Source organism: Aulostomus chinensis, chromosome 17 (genome assembly GCF_037954235.1).
Source record: "Aulostomus chinensis isolate RoL2024-O1b breed Wild chromosome 17, RoL_Achi_v1.0, whole genome shotgun sequence".
NCBI classification, from domain to species: Eukaryota; Metazoa; Chordata; class Actinopteri; order Syngnathiformes; family Aulostomidae; genus Aulostomus; species Aulostomus chinensis.
In genome coordinates this window covers 4,725,972-4,747,624 of record NC_141336.1, presented here as the reverse complement: position 1 = coordinate 4,747,624, position 21,653 = coordinate 4,725,972, and the positions used below count along the sequence as shown (strand labels likewise).

Here is a 21,653-nt window from a genome sequence, read left to right as displayed (position 1 = left end):
GGTTGAACACCACTAAGACTCACTGTCTCTATCTGTATATCCGTAGATTTAATATCCAACGTACTAAATTGATTTACTTTGAAGGGAACATGAAACTACTGCGTTGAGCTTTACGCTTCCCTGGCTGAGCTCCTCTCATTGGCTCTCGGCTCATCTGCACGGACGTAGGCGCTTCCTCAACTTGCCAAGCAGAAACTGCGAAAATAGAAGATGGTGAGTAGGAAATGGCGAAAAAGGGCCCACATTTCCCACATTCCTACCCTAGAAATTTCCTTTACGTGATGTTTCTTAGAATAGTTGCCGGCGAGGGGAGGTCGGCATCGTGCGTTTTGCTCGTCCACGGCTTTAATGGTTTTTGGTGAAGCTTCAGTCTCGAGATGGATCAACGATCACATGACAGCTGAGCCCCGTAGCCCCCAAAATTCCCCTAGCAAACACCCCCCAAAGTCTCTCCCGTCGTTGGATCGTGACTTTTCAACTCATCCATTTATCGTCCCCTCTCCGATAGTACGACAGGTTGACTACTTTCTCTAGTTTGCCAACGGGTTAGCTAGTTGAGCTAACAGGCTAGCAGCTACATTAAGTGGCACTTTAATTGTGTTTATCAGTTTAGTTATTAACCTGATCACGTTTGAAACTTCAAATCGAGTCAAGCTGGACGAAACTGCTGTTATTTGAGGACTTAATAATGAACGTTGTCACTCATTCATTCATTCACTCACTCACTCGCTCTCATACACACTCAAGATGGACCATAGTTGAATGAATACGTAGTTTCTTAATACACTCAAGTCCAGTCAGTACAATGATACGACACTGGCTTACACCCAGTGACGTGAATTATATTTTTCATTAATCAGAATCACTAACCACCGACTATTAACAGATTATTCCATCACATTGTCGTGTAACTTTTCTTATTTGTTTTGAAATTATTAATATCTGTTCATTTAATCCATCCACTTTTTAATTTCTAATTTCAGTTTTCCCCTCTTGTCCTGTCTGTTTTGTTCTTGTCTTTTCTCTCGATTTGAATTTCTTTCCCCAATCTTTGATCATGCTTTGTGTCAATCTCTCCATGCACACCCCGCCTCTGTCCTTGTCTCACCTGCTCCCCTTCATCCTTCCGCCCCTCCCTCCCTCCTCCTTGCCTGTCTCCAATCAACCAGGCTGGTCACCGGGTAAGTGCCCTCGCTCTGTGTTGGACTCCTCTTTTCCGCTTGCTCCTCTGCCTGCCACACTAACATGGGATTGGGATTGAAAACAGCCATGGAGGTCTGCTGTTCCTGCATCTCCCAGTACCCCTAGTTGTTGCTACCTAGCAACTTCAGTGCAGTGTCCTTTCACTGGCAGGCTGTGAGGCTTTAATTACACTTGACTCTTGCACTGAACAACAACATGAATGCATTGAAGGCCCCGGAACCTGACTCGATTCACTCACATTTTCACATCCAACCGTCTCTTGAACAAGAGACTTTGATGTTCTCAGATCCCAGACCCCCTCAGACCCGACCCTAGACTTAATTTTGGAAAAAAAACAACAACTCAGAAATGAATGCATTGTGTTTGGTAGGGGCTGAAACATCACTACTGCAATATGTCATCGATACACTGTTCACAAATAGATTTTTTTGCCATTACACATGTATTCCTATACAAGACTTTGTACTTTGTTTCATCTCAACAATGCACTCACTAAATACTTACCTATCTAACTGGATCATGATAGTATTTTTATCATGAGAAAAGTACTGTAATAGTATCGTATCGTGAGTTTATCGATGCTCTGATTCCCACACCTTGTCAACTCAGTGTCTTCACAATGTACAGTATGTTTACAAAGAAAGAAGTTGTATTCTTACAGAGGCATTGATTTAACTTTAACATTTTTCTTAAATCAGTCTAGTTTGCGTCATAGGATAGGACCCCTTTTTGTCTTTCCAAATGAACAAATAATGAACCAACATTCATATCAACGTCTGTTCTTAGCTATTCAGTGGTGTGAAAACTGGTTCATAGGTGTCATATTTAGTATGAAGCTTACGGTTTGTTGGTGTTTGTTTCTTATTGGCTTCTTGTGTTGTGTGAAAACAGAATTATCTCTCTCTAATGTCCAACATCTGTTGGGTGTCTGACTCTCAGCTGTCCTCTCAAGAAAGATGAGGAGGCCCTTGCCACCATGGGCTCCACTCATATTATTTGTTCAGTAACACTGGAATAGCAGTTTGATCTCAGACACTCAATATACAGAGCTTCCTACTCACAAATATTGCTTATTTTTAAGTTTGCGTCTGTTTTTGCTTTTATCCATCATACTGATCCAATCTAGGCTAGGTTGTTGTTGTTGTTTGTACCACAGAAGTCTTTCGCCTGTTACAAACAACATACAAACTATTTAACAATAACTGAGGAGTCTAGTGGTTCTGGTGATCCTGGCATCATTTATAGCGCAGACATGACGTGGGGTGTCCCTCAAGGCTGTATTCTTGGCCCACCTCTGTCTTCAGTGTTCAGGTGTTGCAGTCTGAACTCTCTCAGGGCTCTTTGGTGGTTGTCTAACCTCTATGTGTGTGTCTGTGCAATGCCATCAGTTGGTCCTGGTGTTAGGTGACCTGCACATCCCCCACCGGTGCAACACCCTTCCAGCCAAGTTCAAGAAGCTCTTGGTCCCGGGTAAGATCCAGCACATTCTCTGCACAGGCAACCTCTGCACCAAGGAGAGCTATGACTACCTGAAGACCCTTGCGGGAGACGTACACATAGTCAGGGGAGACTTTGATGAGGTATGTATATGTGGGAAGGCCTGGAGTCACCATCCTGTCGTTTGTCATCGTCTGATCATCTGATGCCATGTCTTTTTAACCGTTTCTTTCCATCATCAACCATGGCAGGAAAACCTATTACCACCCTGTACCTCTGGAAGTCAGTTCAGAAAACTAATCAGGGAAGTTTCTGGGTCTGTACTATGATCTGGAGGTATTTCAATTTATGAAGCTGATGTGGAAAGTGATTCACCGTGAGCAGCAGTGGAGAGGTTTTTCTGTCTGCGACCGAATAACTGAAAGTTCCATCTTGAATTTAGCTTTGATTTGATTTCAATAAACTGATCAAAAGGATGCTGAATCAGTAACACCGCGATGCCAGTTTGCTCGAGCCGTGAGTCTTTGCCTCGTCTTTCCGCAGAACGCAAAACAACTTTTGAAACGCGTGTTTTCTGTATGGAGTCCAGGTTTAATCAGCTTTAGCAAGTTTGACATCGCGTAGTATTTTAAAGACAAAAAGGTTTTTGTACGTGAAGAATTTGTAGCAGTTGTATCTACAAATGCATCCTTTTTTATTAAGAAAAGGTACAGAAATGAAATCCTATCATTATATATCCCTTTAATCCCTTTGATAGACTGAAGGCTAAGTTCAGGCTACTGCTTAAATGTGGCAATGAAATCATATCAAATGAAAAGTGTATGTCTGCTTCTGAATGAATCTGAAGGGGAGAACTAATCATTATCTTGAGAGGTTGGTGACTGGTGGGCGCAATAGTAAAAACAACGTTGATATTTTATTATTTCATGATTTCATCATTTTTCTTCCTGTTTGCAGGAGGCACGACACGATTGTGCAACATCCAACAGAATTTTATTTTAGAGGGTTTTCTAAGAAAGGGCGTAGAAGTATGCATACAGACTTGCTAAAAAGAAGAAAAAAAAGCCACAATTTAAGTAGCTTAGTATTTATTTGTACCAAGGGAGAAAAAAAATGGATCTCTTGGCGGTGCTAAAGACTAATTGAAGTGTGATTGCATCGTTATTGTTCCCTCCTTCCAAATTGAATTTACCTGCCTTGCCAAGCTCGTACATACAAGAAGAGACTTTCTCAAGTTGTCAGTCTGTTGCTGCTTTTTTTGTTTTTTTTTTAATTTTGGATTTCAAAGAAGACAAACAAGTCCAAAATTACAATTGTAGCTAAACACAAAACAAAACTAACACATGTAAAATTGTAGGATAATATAATAATATAGACATGCTTATCCACACACAATTAAAAAAAATGCACACACGCACAGGTTTGTTCACAGATTCATGAAGATCTGTAGAGGTGAGTACATATACATATATACAGTATATATATATATATATATATATATATATATATATATATATATATATATATATATATATATATATGTGTGTATATATATATATATATATATATATATATGTATATATATATATATATATATATATATATGTATATGTGTGTGTGTGTGGGGTCATGTATAGATCTCACACTAATGAATGGTAATTTAACTGTTTTCTGTAGCTGCTTAAAGCTGTGGACATACATGAAAATCTTTTAAAGAACACCATGGCTTATGTAGAGTAACCTGAGTGTTGGTTCCCTCTCAACCCCTGACCCCCCTCTCAGAACCTGAACTACCCAGAGCAGAAGGTGGTGACAGTAGGGCAGTTTAAGATCGGTCTCATCCACGGCCACCAGGTGATCCCCTGGGGCGACATGGCCAGCCTGGCGCTGCTCCAGAGGCAGCTGGATGTCGACATCCTCATCTCTGGTCACACACACAAGTTTGAAGCGTTTGAGAATGAGAACAAGTTCTACATCAACCCCGGTTCTGCCACGGGAGCCTACAGCGCACTGGAAAGGTAGGAGAGCAATTATAGAGATGAGACACCATGAGATCAGTGTTGTAAAACATGAATACATTGATCCAGGGAACAAAGCTCTAGAACTTGGTGTGATCATGCACTGGTCCTCTAATCTACAGCCCTGAGACTGGACATGCTCACATTTGATATGAGGGATTTTATTCTCCCTCTGTCGATCTGCTTCATGATCAGTTGATCCATTTTTTTTATTTGCGTGCCTGTTTACAAAAGCCCTTTTTCCCCCAGTGTCTCAAAAAGAATTTTTTTTTTAATCAGAAGTGTGTATTTCGGTTGGAAATCTTGAGCATTTGAGGTCACAAAAGAGATACAAGAATGGGATTTAATGACTGACTCTGGCCAGTAGTTGACATGAACAAATGTTAATGGTATCTGGATAAAAACAGTTCAAATGAATTTCCATTTTGTGAACAGTGTAATTTGGAATTTGTAACATTTTGATTTATTTTCAAAACGCTTGGAAAAGCCATCAATCATACAGTTTTCGGAGATTTTTTTTCGTCATCCAGGATAAGCAAAGAGGACAAGATTTGAGAAAAACTGGTCCGATGCAAATATCACCAGAGAGTAACACGCACACTGTCAAATGTCTGCGGTGCTGCTGGAAGTAAATCCCAGTATTTTATAACATTCTTAGCATTTTGTCCTGATGCTGGTCTATGATTGATGAATTGCTGACCACCAAATAAATCAGAAAAGTGAGTGGGGGTGAAAAGGACAACCTCACTTCTGAATTAGCTTTCGAATCCTTGTCACATGCAAAAATAAACCAGTTATTATTGATATTCTTAGTTTGTTGTCCCTCTATCTTCATGCCCAGAATGAATATATCTAACAAAAAAGACAATATGAGAGTTAAAAAGATTAAAATTGTCTGTATGATAAGGCAAATACATACAAAAACACATCCATACTACACACACGATGAAGTAGAGACAATTAAAATCACCAAAAATAAGAATTATACCAGAAATGTCACTGTTGTAAGCAGTGAGTCGATACCACCTGACTCAAGGGCTCATAGTGGAAAGAGGCCGGGAACCACTGACGCACAGCAGGTGTAATATTAGAGGCGGACTGTGTATAAATAATTAGTGGAGGAAAACCATGAAGCTAAGACACATCTATCCTCTCTCCTCACAGCAACATCATCCCCTCATTTGTATTAATGGACATCCAGGCGTCTACAGTGGTGACGTACGTTTATCAGCTGATCGGTGACGACGTGAAGGTGGAGAGAATCGAGTACAAGAAATCCTAAAAGCAGGGTGTCAGGAAGAGAGGTGGGGTCAGAGTGTTGTGTCATTCCTTTCCACTGGGGGGCAGCAGCTCCCTCCCACGGTCACCACAATGTTATTGATGCTGAAACCAACTTTCCTTCAGTAACTTAACTCTAAAAGACCTGTATTATATTGTTTATATGTCATCATCATTTGCTTGTATTGAAATCATCAGTTTGTAGAGAACGCAATAATGTCCCACATATTTGTTACCAAAAGAAATATTTGGTGCCATTTATTTTTCGTTTCACCCTCATCGTGTAACATGTACACAGGCTTTTAGCTTCCTGAGGTCGGCCTGCTTTCATTCATTTTTTTTCCCACAATAAAGATCTAATTTCACTCCAGCAGCCGTTCTGTCTTGAATTCTAATGACATTAAAGCTCCAGAAGATGGTGAAGCAGGACTGAACAAACAAGCGTCAGATATTTAACAACATAATACGATGAAGGAAGCATTGCAGAGTTACATGTCGTATTCAATGTAAAAAAAAAAAAAATCATGAGACCATTAATTATGAGTGATATCACAACACGATCAAATCACTGCAACGTGAATATTTTTGAGGCCAATTGGGACGTTTTTGGAAGATGAAAAAAAAGTTAAATTTTGCTGTTAATTACCCCAAAGGTTTTTTTTAAGCATTTTTTTTTGTCCCAGCGAGACAAAAGAAATTAGTCTTCAAAAAATAATTCAACCATCCATAAGTTACCTAGCCCTTTATTAGACAATTTCTGAAACAATATTTAATAAAAGCTTTCACATGGACAGATCAACATTGGCAGCTGCCATCTGTGAGAGGTGGTAACAAGGAGGACATGGGACGATGTTTTGGTGCATCACTAATTAGTGTTTGCTTTCTCTCTGTAGCCCACTTGGAAATCACTGACGTAATATGAAGATATTCATCTGAAAATATATGATTTAAGATGAGGCATGGCAATTAGATTTATTTAAGCCTGTCCATGTGCACAGCAACTCAAAAAGCTTCAAAAATCTCAGAAAAAAATGATGGAAATGCAAAGGAAGCAGAGTAAAAAGAGCAATAATTAAAATCAAAATCACATTTTGATCAAAACAGATGGATTGGGATTCATGTCGTGAAACCATAAGCTGTTATTTTGCTTCTTGATTGCTGGTGACGTAAGCTGCTGTAGCTATCTCAAACATTTGTGAAAGTTTGGCGTCTTCTCGCTCTCTTGCTATGACTGGGGGGGGGGGGGGGGGGCAAAAACCTGCTGCAGGGTGGGAACTTGGAAGCACCGCCACAAACTGAACTGCTAACGATTGATTTTAGAGGAATTGTGAAATGATGACATTCTTTTTTTTTTCCATCAGAAGAGTTTTCTCAAATTTCAATAAAACCTTCTAAATCTGAGATGGTTTGCTCATCCCAGTCCTTCATGGAGAGAGAACTCGAGACTTTCACTCAAAGACTCGTCCTCTTGAACCTCCTCCTCCTGCCGGGTCTTTGCTGCTGGCAACGAACAACAGGAAACTGAAAATGAGTGCTGAAGGCATTCATTTGAATTAGAAAACAGTTGGTGGACCCTGAGATGAACACAGCAAACCTACCTTTCTTCATCTTGCTGTGTTTTGATGTGGATGTGATGGAAAGTCTGAAACCTTAAATCAATATGAATGCGATCGTATCCGTATCCTTTCACTCCTGGTCAGTGTCACAGTAAAAAATGAGATTTGCAAACAGCCTCTGTGGTGCATCTGTGGTGTCCCACCTGACACGTCTCTTTGGTCTTTTGGAAGGAAATAATTTCCCAGGATTCTTTGCACCCATGTTCATTTTATCCCTGTTTTTTGTCCTGCACAGAAGTTCTGATTGATGTTTCACAACTTTGTGGTTTGTCTGTGACCACACACGTCATATCAAGGTTATCTGTATCTTTTTTAATGTCAAAATACACTGATATCATCTACATATAGAGTTATATACCTATATCTCTATATGTAGAGATATAGGTATATACATGTATATATACATAATTATATGTAAATGCATATATTGATATGTATATACATAAAAACATATTTATATAAACTTCATTTATACAATAAATATGATAAAATATGCTCAAAACGTTTCAAAGCTGACTCTTGCTGCTCTGACAGTCATAGAGGGAACATGTTGGGGTCTGGTCCCTGCCGCAGGCTGGAGTTTAAGCCTTCATCTGAATATCTGGTCCCTGGTGGCCATTTGGGACCTGACCAAAGCTGGTAGGTCCACAGAACAGGAGCAAAGAGGACTGGCATCTGTGGTAGCATGAGTCCGCCGCAGTAGAGGTAGGGTAGTGGGTAAGGAGGCAGGATGGGAGGCATCATGACTCCTCTGTAGTGGGGGTACTGCTGATCATATGGGAGGTGAGACGGTTGTCCTCCCTGGTGATGCAGGTTGCCTTGGTAGTATGCCTGGCCCCCCTGGTGGTGGGGAGCATTGTTGAAGGTTCCCTTGCCCCACTGGTAATGGGGGTCCATTCCATGGGTTGCATAGGCCCCCTGGAAGTATGGGATGCCTTCAATGGTTGCTCCATCAACCAGGTGATGGGGGACACGTTCATGAGTTGCATGGGCCCCCTGGAAGTGAGGGGCACCATCAAAGGTTGCTTCATCAACCAGGTGATGGGGGACACCTTCATGAGTTGCATGGGCCCCCTGGAAGTGTGGTGTGCCTTCAATGGTTTCCTTGTCGACCTGGTGGTGGAGGGGGCCTTCATCAGTTGCCTCTTGAACTTGATCGTGGGGGACAGCGTCAAAGGTTGCCTCGTCAACCAGGTGGTGGGGGGCCCCTTCATAAGTTGCATGGGCCCCCTGGAAGTATGGGATGCCTTTAATGGTTGCCTTGTCAACCAGGTGGTGGGGGGCCCCTTCATAAGTTGCATGGGCCCCCTGGAAGTATGGGATGCCTTTAATGGTTGCCTTTTCAACCAGGTGATGGGGGGCCCCTTCATAAGTTGCTTGGGCCCCCTGGAAGTATGGGATGCCTTTAATGGTTGCCTTGTCAACCAGGTGATGGGGGGCCCCTTCATAAGTTGCTTGGGCCCCCTGGAAGTATGGGATGCCTTCAATGGTTGCTTCATCAACCAGGTGGTGGGGGGCCCCTTCATAAGTTGCTTGGGCCCCCTGGAAGTATGGGATGCCTTCAATGGTTGCTTCATCAACCAGGTGGTGGGGGGCACCTTCATAGGTTGACTTGTATACCTGGTGGTTGATGAGCCTTTCGTTTTTTGGCTCACTCACCTGGTGGTTGGGGGAACTATCATACGTTGCCTGCCCCCCCTGGATCTGGGGGGCGCCCTCGTAGGCTGCCTCGTTAACCTGCTGGTGAGAGCCACCTTCAACAGTTGCCTCATCAACTTGCTGGTTGGAGGCACCTTCATTTACTGCCTCGTCAACTTGGTGGTGGTGGGGACCTTCATCGGCTGCCTCGTCAACCTGGTGGTGGTGGGGACCTTCATCGACTGCCTCATCAACTTGGTGGTGGTGGGGACCTTCATCGACTGCCTCTTCAGCCTGGTGGTGGTGGGGACCTTCATCGGCTGCCTCATTAGCTTGGTTGTGGTGGGGAACTTCATTGGCTGCCTCATCAGCATGGTGGTGGGAGCTACGCTCATCTGTCAGCATGTCCCCATCATAACCAGGGATGCGTCCGTAGATGTCCTGTCTCCCCTCATGCTCTGGAAAGTCGTCATTCTTCCTCCACCATCTATCCATGTGACGCTGGGGGATGCGTCTCATCAGAGGGAAGTATCTGGTAAAGGCACGGGCCTTGCCCCTCTGAAAGAATTGGCCTCCACAGCGTCTAACTTTCCTGGCACGGGCCAGTTTCAGCTTGTAGTCCCCGTAAAAGATACGTGTTTCAAGGATTGGCTGAATGGGGACATCCTTATCGAAGTGCACAATTGCGTATCCTCTGTAGCCTCGTTTGTGTCGAATGGCATTCACGCGTCCAAATGTCTCAAAGTAGTCCCAAATTTCATTTTCCACCACGTGCTCGGGAAATCCAGTCAGGTAGATGGCGTGGGGATCAATGACAAGTTCTGTCTGCTGGTACTCCATCATCAGTTATCAGATAAATGTGTTCACGACTGTTGTTCTGAAAATATCTTTATGTGACCAAGCTGGCAGATTTATTTATACTGTCAGAGACAAAGAGGGTTTAATTCATCATTCTGACTTGAACACTGAGAGCACCAGACAAAATTCTGAGAGCTCAGAATTTTGACTGCATCACACACACACACACACACACACACACACACACACACACACACACACACACACACACACACACACACACACACACACAAACCTCAAATGTTATTGTTGTTTGTTGTTCACACCTTTTTTGCCTGTCCCATTTTTTTTTCCTTTTTATTTTTTTAATGAAGCAATGAACACAATTCAGGAAACGTGTACAGCTTCAAGGAGTTTAAATAGCCAATGATGGAAAGAAGCAGGGAGAAGAAAACCTTCCTGTTCCTGACCCTTGGGCATCAATAAATCATCGTTTGTCATTGTCTGTCAATCACAGTTTCTCAGTAACCAATGACAACACAAAACACAGTCACAGAAATGTAGACAAACCAGTTACCTGATGCCTTCATTCCATCTAATCGTTCTGTCTTTATAATTAATGATGGGATGTTCTTGAGCCTAAAGATATTCGTTTAGACCTTTCAATCAGTCGGTGAGGAATTCGACAGTTAAACCACAATACCAGAGACACACATCTGCTCTGAAGTATTGGTGCAGTCTGATGCTTCAAATTAAGTGTCCCTCCAGGCTGCTCCGCCTCTGAATTTAACAATTTTTTGTAAATATTCTAGTAATATTCCCCTTTTCCCCCTTCTATGTGAAGCTAATGAGGCCTGTAATTCAGTTCTATCTGTAAGTTTTAACAGTCCTGATTCTCCCTGGGCTGGGCTCCAACCTGCAGGAGGTCTTCTCAAGGAACAAAACTAGTAAATTGTCAGACGGTCCGATGGTCCACTCATCATCCTTGTCCCGTCTCCAGTGCGTCACCAGAAAAGAAACCGAGCGTCTTCTCAGACCATCGCAAAATGCACTTGAGAACAATATACTGTATATATATGTATATTAATACAAACAATCAACTGAAATACAAACATATATATGCGTGTATGTATGTGTATATATATATATATATATTAACTGACGCCTTTCATTCTGGAGGACAGTGTCCTTTTGTCACTGCTGTATAAGTAGTGGTTTGATCCCTCTGATATGTAATCACGTATGACATCAATAGTTTATGATTACTAAAGCAGCCACGGAGGAGCACATGGAGGTCGAGCTAGTTTACACGACTGTATACACAGTTAGCTAGTTTTTATATAGAATATATGACTGACCATCTTCCTCAAAATGTAGCCCTCCTCAATGAGTCCCGTTGAGCCGTGTCATCCAGTAAAGCACACAAGCACACAAAGGGGATGAAGTCAGGGTGAGCAAACTGGACTTTACATCTCACAACCCTGCACACATAAAACCCAATAACTTCATAAGTTGATGGATAATGTCATCAAATATCGCGACTGATGTTGTAATAGCATCTTCACCGATGCATCAAAAAGCAACAAGGCACTGGTAATGGTACTCCTGGTTTACTGTAAGCCACGCCTATGGTCAGTTTAGAGTCTGGATTAACCTGGTCCCCTCTTGATGTCTTTGGACTGTGGAGGAAGCTGGAGTACCAGAGAGAACTCACGCAGGAACAGGGAGAACATGCAGACTCCACCCATAAAGATCCTGTGCTCCAGCTGGGGCTCCAACCCAGAACCTTCTTGCTGGGGGGCCACAGTGCTGACCACTGCTCCACCGTGCTGCCCTCGAAATAACCTCTTTGTATATACGTCTATGTGTGTATTTGTATTTTTCCCAGTGTGTAAATGAATTTTTTGGATTGTTCCTCTTCTCTGAGTGAGTCTTTATCCGGCCCCTGTCAGTCCTGGATACGTATGAATGTCTGCATGTTAGGTTCATTTATTAATGCGACCGACTGATTTGTGTCCATTCATACAGGAAGAACTGCACTCCATCAAATCTTTTTAGGCCTGGGTTGAAACGTCCAAGATGTTAAAATTTATTGACTTTTCCTTCTTTTAGATTTGAACTGGGAAAGTTAGATTTGAACTGGGAAAGTTAGATTTGAACTAATAGGACTCTGTTGTATGGTTTGTTTTTTATTGTCTCTGAATGTCTCCAGTAGCTTGTTGGGCTCATCTACATGAGAGTGATGTGATTGGTTGCTGGCTTGTAGTCGTTGCTCTCAGGCAGATTTCCATTCACAAGAACTGGTAGCCTGAAGAAGGTCTAGGACTGAAGCGTCAAGATACTGTTGAGGTTGGACAGAGTGTGGGAATACTTTTGTTACATACAAGAATTAGATTGTATTATATTTATATGTAACATCTGAAAAAACAGTTGTGTACATACTTATGCTGCTTATTTTTTATTTTTATACATTTTGAAATACAGATGTTTTAACTTTTCGATTTATCTCATTAAAGATTGATTTATGTTGCACTTTTGTCTGTCTTTTTTCTCCCCAATGCTGCTGTAACAACAGAATTTCCAGAGTCCAGGATGAAGAAAGTTTATCTTCTTTTATTATAATATTTGTTCAATTTGAATTGAAAAATAACTAATTGGTGTGTTGGTGATGAGGCTTTTTTCAAATTACAGGAAGCTATTATTTGAATTTCCATTGCTGCACAACATCAAAGACATGAAGGGGTGACGTCATTGTGATTGACAGCATAAAGCCGTCCAGTCACTTGATCAGTTAGTTGGTTCCTGGACTCCAGACAGCAACCTGCTGTCTCTTGGTCAAGAATCAGCTTCATTAAACACTTGAGACATCAACACAACACCTTCTACCAGCAGCTGTCATTTGGTGAGTTCAGTAAATCTTCAACATCTAGTAGTAAACTGTCTGATGGGTTTTCTTCAGGGGGGGGAAATAGATTGTTGGTTTAGCAGCACCCCCACTAGCATGTCCGCTAGCGTTAGCAAGCCTCACTGCTAGCAAGCTACCGGTCTCTCTTACCACGTTGGCTGTGAATAATTTACTTTAATTTCATTAAAAACTGTAGCTTTGAAGTTGAGAACTTGAATTGTGAACTTTTGAAAAAAAAATTGTCGCAGATCTGTGTTTTATTCCTGCTGTGGGTTTGTGTCATTATCAAATGTATCTGCATTTTAAAATTCAAGAAATGGGAAAACTGCATGTAAAGAAACACACTGTGGTATCATTTCTGACATGAATCTGGGTGTATGAATAGTACCAACACAGTTTTTATCTTCATATGAGTGTATTATTTTTATTTGTGTGTTTGTTAATTTAGCTAGCACTCCTCGTTAGCGCGCTTTGTTAGCATTAGCATGCCGCTCGGCTAGCAACCGACTGATGCTTTTTTTCTCGGTTTTTCTCTGAATAATTCACTTTAATTTCATCAACAATTATCTGACAGACCATTTTCAATGTAACTTTGTCCTGCTTTGAGGTTTTGTTGGTGTAAAAACACGTGAATGCTACAGTCAGTCTGTCTGGAGGTCTGTTTATGTTTGACGTCAAAAGTCAAGGTCACTGACAGTCCCACTTGCTGACACAACCACCATGTTGTTCCTGCATTGGAGGTTTTTAAGGTTCAAGCAAGTGTTGATTGACTGACCCTGACACAGGACTTTCAGTAACATGGCTTTCTGACGGTCAAGACTTTGTTGTACGTCTGCTGCTTCAAAGTGAAAAGTCAGAGAGACGATCCAGAAATGAACATTTCAGGGATTTATAAAGACTCGAATGTTATATTTTCTCTGTTCTCTCAACAGAATATTCCATCATGGGAGAACTGAACCCTGGTTTCAGACTGGGGGATATCATTTTTACTGAATCCTCTGTGTACACTGTGGAGAAAATCTTGGGGACTGGCGCTTTTGGGGAAGTCGCCGAATGTTGGAGGAGCGACACAGACAAAATGGTCGCAATAAAACGGATCCGGGACAAACAGAACATCCTGGCGGCAAAAGAGGAGGTGAACACAAGTTTCTTTGAACAGTATTTAACTTCCATGGCTCTGAAAATCCACCACATTCCAATACAGGTTGTTTTCTCTCTCTCTCTCTCATACCTTTAACAGGAGAAGATGCTGAGATTATTGATGAGCAACAACGGCAATAATTTCAACATTGTTGGATGGAACGGGTCGTTCATCCACGAGGGAGCGTTCTGCATGGAGTTTGAGAGACTGGACATCAGCCTCTTTGAATTCCTGGGGCGGCGCCGGGCTCTCTCACTCAGAGAGATCAGCCCCATCCTCCATCAGGTGTGTTTCCACAGTTTTTAGCTGAACTTACCAAATAAAGTGGGAAAATAGAAGAGAAAAGTTTTCATTTTAAGAAATAAATGTTCACGTGTATTTTGCTGAGTATGAAGCCAAGTGGTTCCATCAGGAAGAGGATAAATTGGTGGATTCTAATCAATGGAGGTAGATGCTAAAGTTGACTCAGTCATTATTTGCAGTGTGAAACTGCAGGTGTTGGGTTGTCCTGCATCACTTCATTTGTATTCTCTCATTAAAAACTACAATCACGCCAGGCTTCGTTGTCAACTGCCAAAATATGTTTTAAATACACAGTGTTACATTTTCCACTGTGTAAAAACGATCCTCCATCACGTGTTGATGACGTTCCACTGCAGTGAAGCTGACTTCAAGGTTTCTATTTTTTATGGTTTCAGCTCGCAACGGCGCTCCTTTTTCTGCGGAGCCAGAGAATCGTCCATGCCGACATGAAACCAGAGAACATCATGATGGTGGACCATGTCAGGCAGCCGCTCAAAGTCAAGCTCATTGACTTTGGGTTGGCGTTTCAGGTCTCAGCGAGCCACATCGGAGCGGAGCTGCAGACGCTGTGGTACAGGTTAGTAACAGAGACACTGGAACCTCCATTTTCTTCTGTCAGTGGTGAGAACAGGAGTCATGTTGTGGTTCTCTTCCTCTCGTCAGAGCTCCTGAGATCCTCCTTGGAGCCCCGTTTAACGAGGCCATCGATGTGTGGTCTCTGGGGTGCATTGCTGCAGAGCTGCTGACTGGGATCCCACTCTTCCCTGGGCACAGTGAGGCTGAAATGGTCAGTATGGTGCAGTGCTACACTTGGAAATTCACAACAAGCAATGGTGATGTAAAGAGGAGTAGTGAGCGAGAGATGTGTCACTCATTTCAAGTATTCTTTTGTGTAAAGCAACAAATGGAGGTAAACCTGGTGCTCTCATTGTGTCCTTCCTTCAGATGGAGTACATCCTGAGGACAGCGGGGCAGCCACCCGACAGCGTCCTCCACCTCGGCCTCTACACCCTCTACTATTTTTATGCCCAGGGTGAGGAAGGAGTCTTCAAGCAGTGGACAGCAAAGGTAATTCCAGCAACTGAGAAGGACTTCATCCCTCCATGAGGTCCTTCAGTCCGTCAGCCTGCATTTAGCTCTCATGTGCTAACTGAAAAATGTCTTTTCTGTAGCCACACGTGGAGGTTCCTGACCCCATGAGGACCCTGATGGATCTGGTTATGGTGGGCTGCACCAGAGCACGAGAACATACAACACAACCGTCTCTGAGTTCCTAACCTTTAAGTTTTATTCTGTTGCCACACAGATGTTCTTGGAGGGCCAGGACCTGGATGACCTGGCAGACTTCCTGGACCTGCTCAGTCAGATGCTGGAGGTGGATCCTGAACGCCGCATCACGCCGGACCAAATCCTCCAGCATCCATTTCTAACAGGAAGCCACCAAGTAGGCCCCATCACCAGCAGCCCAGCGCACCACTTTGATTGGTTCGTGTTCATCAGTGCTGATGTGAAGGTGTTGGACTGTTGTCTTTCAGGCTTGAATCCTGCTTGGACCAAATGGCTTCCACTCAGGCAACGGTGAGGAGGACTCCTGGTCTATCCAGGTGAGTTCAGCTGCTTTCACCTTTCATCCTGGGGTCAACTGGCTAAGATGTTTAGCCTAGCATTAGCATGCAGCTTAGCACTTGATTTAAAAGAAATGTCTTTTGCTAGCAATAGAATAAAACTTTTGTCCATCTTGACTTAACATTTTAGTTTGAAAGATGCTTTTGTTGGATGAAGAAGAGTTATTTTACGGCATTATATTGTTAAAATACTTTTGTGTCAAATTTTCAAGTCCATTCAGGGCAGAATCAGCAAACTGGATTAGTCTATCTATGGTTTTATGTTTTGAGAATGAATGTGAGGCAAAGAAAACACATCATTTTAACTTCCCTGTTTTTGACTTTTGTCAGTGGTTAAATTTAAATGACACTATTGACCGTAAAGCTGTTGTCATGTTTGATTGTAGGCTAAATAGGTCATGCTAATTAGCCTAGCATTAGCATCTGTTCTTATCATTTCAGAGTGAAAAACCCTTTGTGTTAAGTGAAGCATGGACGCACTTTTCCTGCATCATCCTCTCCTACCAGCTCAGGGAGAGGGAAGGTAAGAGGGAGGGAATCATTTTCTCTCATGTGGTTTCGTTTCCTGCATCACAACAGCATTTAGAAGTAGAACATGAATTGGCTCAGTTACAGAACGTGACCTGCAGTCTTTGCAGGATTCAGCTCTATTCCATGGAACCAGTATAACCAGTGTGATCATTATTACCAGTTTTATCGGTTTATGATACTTTTAATCATTTGGAATTTTAATCCCACCATATTTTGCCACTCGTCGACGTCGTATAATAATTGTAGTCTGGTAGCCGTCGGTATTTTAGTGGTTTGAATGTAAATTATGCTGCCAGTCTCACTCTGTACAGGAGAGGTCCTGCTGTACTTTGTGCTCAGACCAACATTCCACTTTACTGATCCATTTCTTCCTCTCCTGTTTTGGAGGAGAAATAGATCAGTATTTGTCACTGTGGTCTCTACTGTGGGTAAAGTCAGGCGGTGTAACACAGACGTTTCTTTTCTGCGCCCATCAAGACACCGAGGTTTCTCCAACACCTGAGGTCTCCTGGTTCTACTGGTCCAGTGTGAATCGGGCTTTCAAAGCTCATTGTAGTCAGGATGCCACAAAATGCAATGCTGGCTCTCATATGCTGTTGCTCATGCAGGTTTTGCTTTCCCTTTCATGTAGCATCAAAAAGCAAAAAGGCACTGGTAATGGTACTCCTGGTTTACTGGGACGGGGTTCGATTCCCTGCGGTGTCTTGCTGATTGATTGGCCATTTCCTGAAAGGTGATGTCACTTCCACTCTTTCCTCTCTGTTTCAATGGTCATGAAGGGATGTGTGACACCTACATTTAGTGATATCTGTCCTTGACATGGATGTGGTTCCACTTGGTTCTTTGCTCTCAGCTTCGTAGACTTGTGGTAAGAAACGACTGGAATTAATACAAGAAAAAAAGGAGAACTAGAACGCCAGATGGCTTCTCCTTCTCGCTCTCCTCTCTCCTGCTCAGTGTGCCACATGTTCAGTCACTCCTCTTCCTCCTTTGGTGGTACAGATAAGTGCGTTAAATGTAGTTTGTTTGTCGCGTTGGAGTAGAGGCTTAACAGTTAGCTTAACAATTAGATCCAAACAATTGGCCGCTACAGCTGCTGCAGCTGTTAGCTGGTGTGGACTGCCTTAGCTTAGCCCCGAGCGGCCGGGAAACCAGGGCGGCTGGGTGACTGTCCGAAGGAAGCATTGTCCTGAACAGAAGCCTGCTGTCAGTGACCAACCACCAATTCATGTCTCGAATAGGTTCTGTGTTCATTTACGAAGACGATGTCGGACACTGTCGTGCCTCTGGACCCCTGTCTGAGGGGACCAGCGACGACATGTTTAGCCGTTTGTCGTCGTTCAACCGCTGGCTGTTGAGGTGGCGTCCAGCAAACCAAGTGGGCTTCATAGATAATTGGAAAACTTTCTGGGGGCGACCTGGTCTGATTCGGAGAGACGGCATCCATCCCACGTTGGACGGAGCTGCTCTCATTTCCAGAAATATGACCCAGTTTATAACGGAACCAAAACCCCCACAACCCAGAGTTCAGACCAGAAAGCAGAGCTGCCGTCTTACACGCGTCTCTGCGCGTCCGTTAGGGCACTTACCCACCCACAACCCCATAGAGACTGTGTCTGTCCCCCGACCACGTCAGTTTATTCACTCCAATTCTACTTGTAGAGGAGTCACTCAGAAAAACTGAATCAAAATGAACACAACCACTAAATTAACTCAAAAGAATATGAAAATTAGATGTGGACTATTAAAGGTGCCGTAGAGAGGTTGGACGGGGTATTAATTCTTGTTCTGTGGTGTGATATGTCACCCCACAAAAAATGGTTGGGTCTGTAATGGCTCAGAAGCTTCCTAAAAGGCTCTCTGAAAGCGCTATGTTACCATGTTGGGTTTAGACTGCGTCGTTTGTCCCTATTGTGGTCGTTTCTGACCTCATCTGGCAACCTTATTATTTTCGCAAGTGCATGAGTTTACTGCGATCGGTTGCCGTGGTTTATGTGGCAACCTCATTTAACCACTACCTGGTGATTGGCTGCCCTCACTGTCATTGAAAAGAAAGGACTCCCACTCTCTCGGCTAACTGTCGCCGGTGCTAACTGTGACTGCTACTGTCAATTGACAACATTCCATATCATACAACAACATTCGTAAGATAAGATACCAAGTAGCCACGGTCCATTCGCGGATCCAGCCGTATATGTTCGAGCCAGAATCGGAGGAGGAGGAGGAGGAGGAGGAGGAGGAGGAGGAAGAACAACAACAACAACCAGACAGGCTTCAAGTACACGTTTCTCAATGGTAGGTTCTTTGTTTGTTTTTGCAGTAGCATGTTGCTATATTATTGTACTAGTTATGATGCTTAAATTACACTCAAGCCAAAATAAATAAATAAAAGAATATTTTTAAAGGCTTTGTGGTTCATCACGCTTCCTTTTTGTTTGGGGTCTAACTCATCAGGCTAAACATTCATGAAATAAAGGTGCTGGGTGGGTCAACAATAACGAAGGCTTGGGGCTATTCCCTGCTTGTGGTTTGGAGCCAAAAGTCCGGTGTGAGTTCAGAATTGCTGTACTAGTCTTGGAACATAAAAGTGGTATTGATCAAGCATTCATAAATAATAATATTAATCATAAATATGTATCATTTTAATAACAAATATTTATCATTAATAACACTTTATCAATCAATATTTATCATAAATATTTAACAAATAGACTGGGGAATGACAGGAACAAGAGTACTACATAAGAAATGGTGACTATATTATTGCAACTGTATGCCCTTCAATGCAGCCACTTTAGGCAAACCCCATCAGTGAAAGCAAAGTGTGACATCTGATCAATCACTGCCTATTTGTCAATAACCAGGTTCTTATGTGGAAACTGCGTTCGTACGCCCACGGAGAGAGAAAACATGTGCTGCAGAGAGATCGAACAGGTGCTAACAAATGAACTCCATCCACCTGCACACAGCCAGGACACATTTTTCATGTGAATGACTCGTATAACGTTATGAATGCATTACCTTGTTTGGCGACGCAGGTTACACGACGAGTGAGCCAGGTACCCAACCACATAACATGCATGACTTACCATCCTGGCCTAGAACCAGTTTGTCTCAATATATGTGCGCTCCAAAACGCCTTGAATGTCTACAGAGCCGACCACGGCCGTTTGACACTCCAAGGAAGGGGAAGGTATGGCAGATGATCACCCCCTGATAATGTAATTACACTACTATTACTATTTCTACCACCACCACCACTGTTAACTACAATCGGTTGCTACATGCAAAGAAAAAGGGAAACAGAAGTACAAGCCGTTTATTTATTTAGAACAGTAGTTCTCAAAATGTGGTCCAGGAACCACGAGTGGTCTGTGAGACACTTGTCAGAGAACAATAACAATACCACAATACTACTACAATAAGGCAGTACTGTAATTTCACATAAAAATATAATTCTATATGTATATAAATAACAACTAAGATTGTGGCGCCTAAAACTTGAGCGAGCCCAGCAGGTGGTCCCATAAAAAAACAAAACATGTTGGGACAAAGGGGTCCAGGGTCTGGAAAAGTTTGAGAAACACTGATTTACAGAATCAAACAGCATAAACCACACTCCAAACTGTATAAGAATGAATGTGCATTATGGCTCGCAGGCAGTGCAGATTCTTGGCCTATCGCTGGTTTGTGTCCTTAGCTTCCTGAGGTCTGCCTGCTTTCATTCATTTTTTTCCCACAATAAAGATCTAATTTCACTCCAGCAGCCGTTCTGTCTTGAATTCTAATGACATTAAAGCTCCAGAAGATGGTGAAGCAGGACTGAACAAACAAGCGTCAGATATTTAACAACATAATACGATGAAGGAAGCATTGCAGAGTTACATGTCGTATTCATTGGTTCAAAAAAAAAAAATCACGAGACCATTAATTATGAGTGATATCACAACACGATCAAATCACTGCAACGTGAATATTTTTGGGGCCAATTGGGACGTTTTTGGAAGATGAAAAAAAAGTTAAATTTTGCTGTTAATTACCCCAAAGGTTTTTTAAAACATTTTTTTTGTCCCAGCGAGACAAAAAAAATTAGTCTTCAAAAAATAATTCAACCATCCATAAGTTACCTAGCCCTTTATTAGACAATTTCTGAAACAATATTTAATAAAAGCTTTCACATGGACAGATCAACATTGGCAGCTGCCATCTGTGAGAGGTGGTAACAAGGAGGACATGGGACGATGTTTTGGTGCATCACTAATTAGTGTTTGCTTTCTCTCTGTAGCCCACTTGGAAATCACTGACGTAATATGAAGATATTCATCTGAAAATATATGATTTAAGATGAGGCATGGCAATTAGATTTATTTAAGCCTGTCCATGTGCACAGCAACTCAAAAAGCTGCAAAAATCTCAGAAAAAAATGATGGAAATGCAAAGGAAGCAGAGTAAAAACAGCAATAATTAAAATCAAAATCACATTTTGATCAAAACAGATGGATTGGGATTCATGTCGTGAAACCATAAGCTGTTATTTTGCTTCTTGATTGCTGGTGACGTAAGCTGCTGTAGCTATCTCAAACATTTGTGAAAGTTTGGCGTCTTCTCGCTCTCTTGCTATGACTGGGGGGGGGGGGGGGGGGCAAAAACCTTCTGCAGGGTGGGAACTTGGAAGCACCGCCACAAACTGAACTGCTAACGATTGATTTTAGAGGAATTGTGAAATGATGACATTCATTTTTTTTTCCATCAGAAGAGTTTTCTCAAATTTCAATAAAACCTTCTAAATCTGACATGGTTTGCTCATCCCAGTCCTTCATGGAGAGAGAACTCGAGACTTTCACTCAAAGACTCGTCCTCTTGAACCTCCTCCTCCTGCCGGGTCTTTGCTGCTGGCAACGAACAACAGGAAACTGAAAATGAGTGCTGAAGGCATTCATTTGAATTAGAAAACAGAAGATGGACCCTGAGATGAACACAGCAAACCTACCTTTCTTCATCTTGCTGTGTTTTGATGTGGATGTGATGGAAAGTCTGAAACCTTAAATCAATATGAATGCGATCGTATCCGTATCCTTTCACTCCTGGTCAGTGTCACAGTAAAAAATGAGATTTGCAAACAGCCTCTGTGGTGCATCTGTGGTGTCCCACCTGACACGT

At 42.5% G+C, this 21,653-nt stretch overlaps 3 protein-coding genes across 5 annotated transcripts; 2 read left to right on the top strand and 1 right to left on the bottom strand.

Moving 5' to 3' along the window:
- Positions 1–66: 66 nt before the first annotated feature.
- On the top strand, positions 67–6,306 carry vps29 (VPS29 retromer complex component). Of its 3 annotated transcripts, XM_086182228.1 has the most exons (5): positions 272–516; positions 1,170–1,181; positions 2,592–2,783; positions 4,423–4,658; positions 5,823–6,306. In XM_086182228.1, exons 1-5 carry the CDS (start codon positions 349–351, stop codon positions 5,938–5,940), a joined length of 726 nt encoding a protein of 241 aa, XP_086038354.1. In that variant the 5' UTR covers positions 272–348; the 3' UTR covers positions 5,941–6,306. The 3 variants fall into 3 exon arrangements, with proteins under 3 accessions (XP_086038356.1, XP_086038354.1, XP_086038355.1); XM_086182230.1 differs by lacking the exons at positions 272–516; positions 1,170–1,181 and adding an exon at positions 67–213; XM_086182229.1 differs by lacking the exons at positions 272–516; positions 1,170–1,181 and adding an exon at positions 1,231–1,275.
- Positions 6,307–8,052: 1,746 nt separating this feature from the next.
- LOC147246095 (uncharacterized) lies at positions 8,053–10,092 on the bottom strand. Its single transcript, XM_086183451.1, has 2 exons — positions 8,591–10,092; positions 8,053–8,512 (listed from the first exon to the last, which is right to left on the bottom strand). The coding sequence occupies exons 1-2, from the start codon at positions 10,031–10,033 to the stop codon at positions 8,087–8,089; spliced, it is 1,869 nt and encodes a 622-aa protein (XP_086039577.1). The 5' UTR covers positions 10,034–10,092; the 3' UTR covers positions 8,053–8,086.
- A 3,879-nt stretch (positions 10,093–13,971) lies between these two features.
- On the top strand, positions 13,972–15,878 carry LOC147246094 (homeodomain-interacting protein kinase 2-like). The gene is made up of 8 exons (XM_086183450.1): positions 13,972–14,028; positions 14,134–14,319; positions 14,733–14,914; positions 15,001–15,124; positions 15,283–15,405; positions 15,510–15,560; positions 15,644–15,781; positions 15,873–15,878. Exons 1-8 carry the CDS (start codon positions 13,972–13,974, stop codon positions 15,876–15,878), a joined length of 867 nt encoding a protein of 288 aa, XP_086039576.1.
- Positions 15,879–21,653: the final 5,775 nt, after the last annotated feature.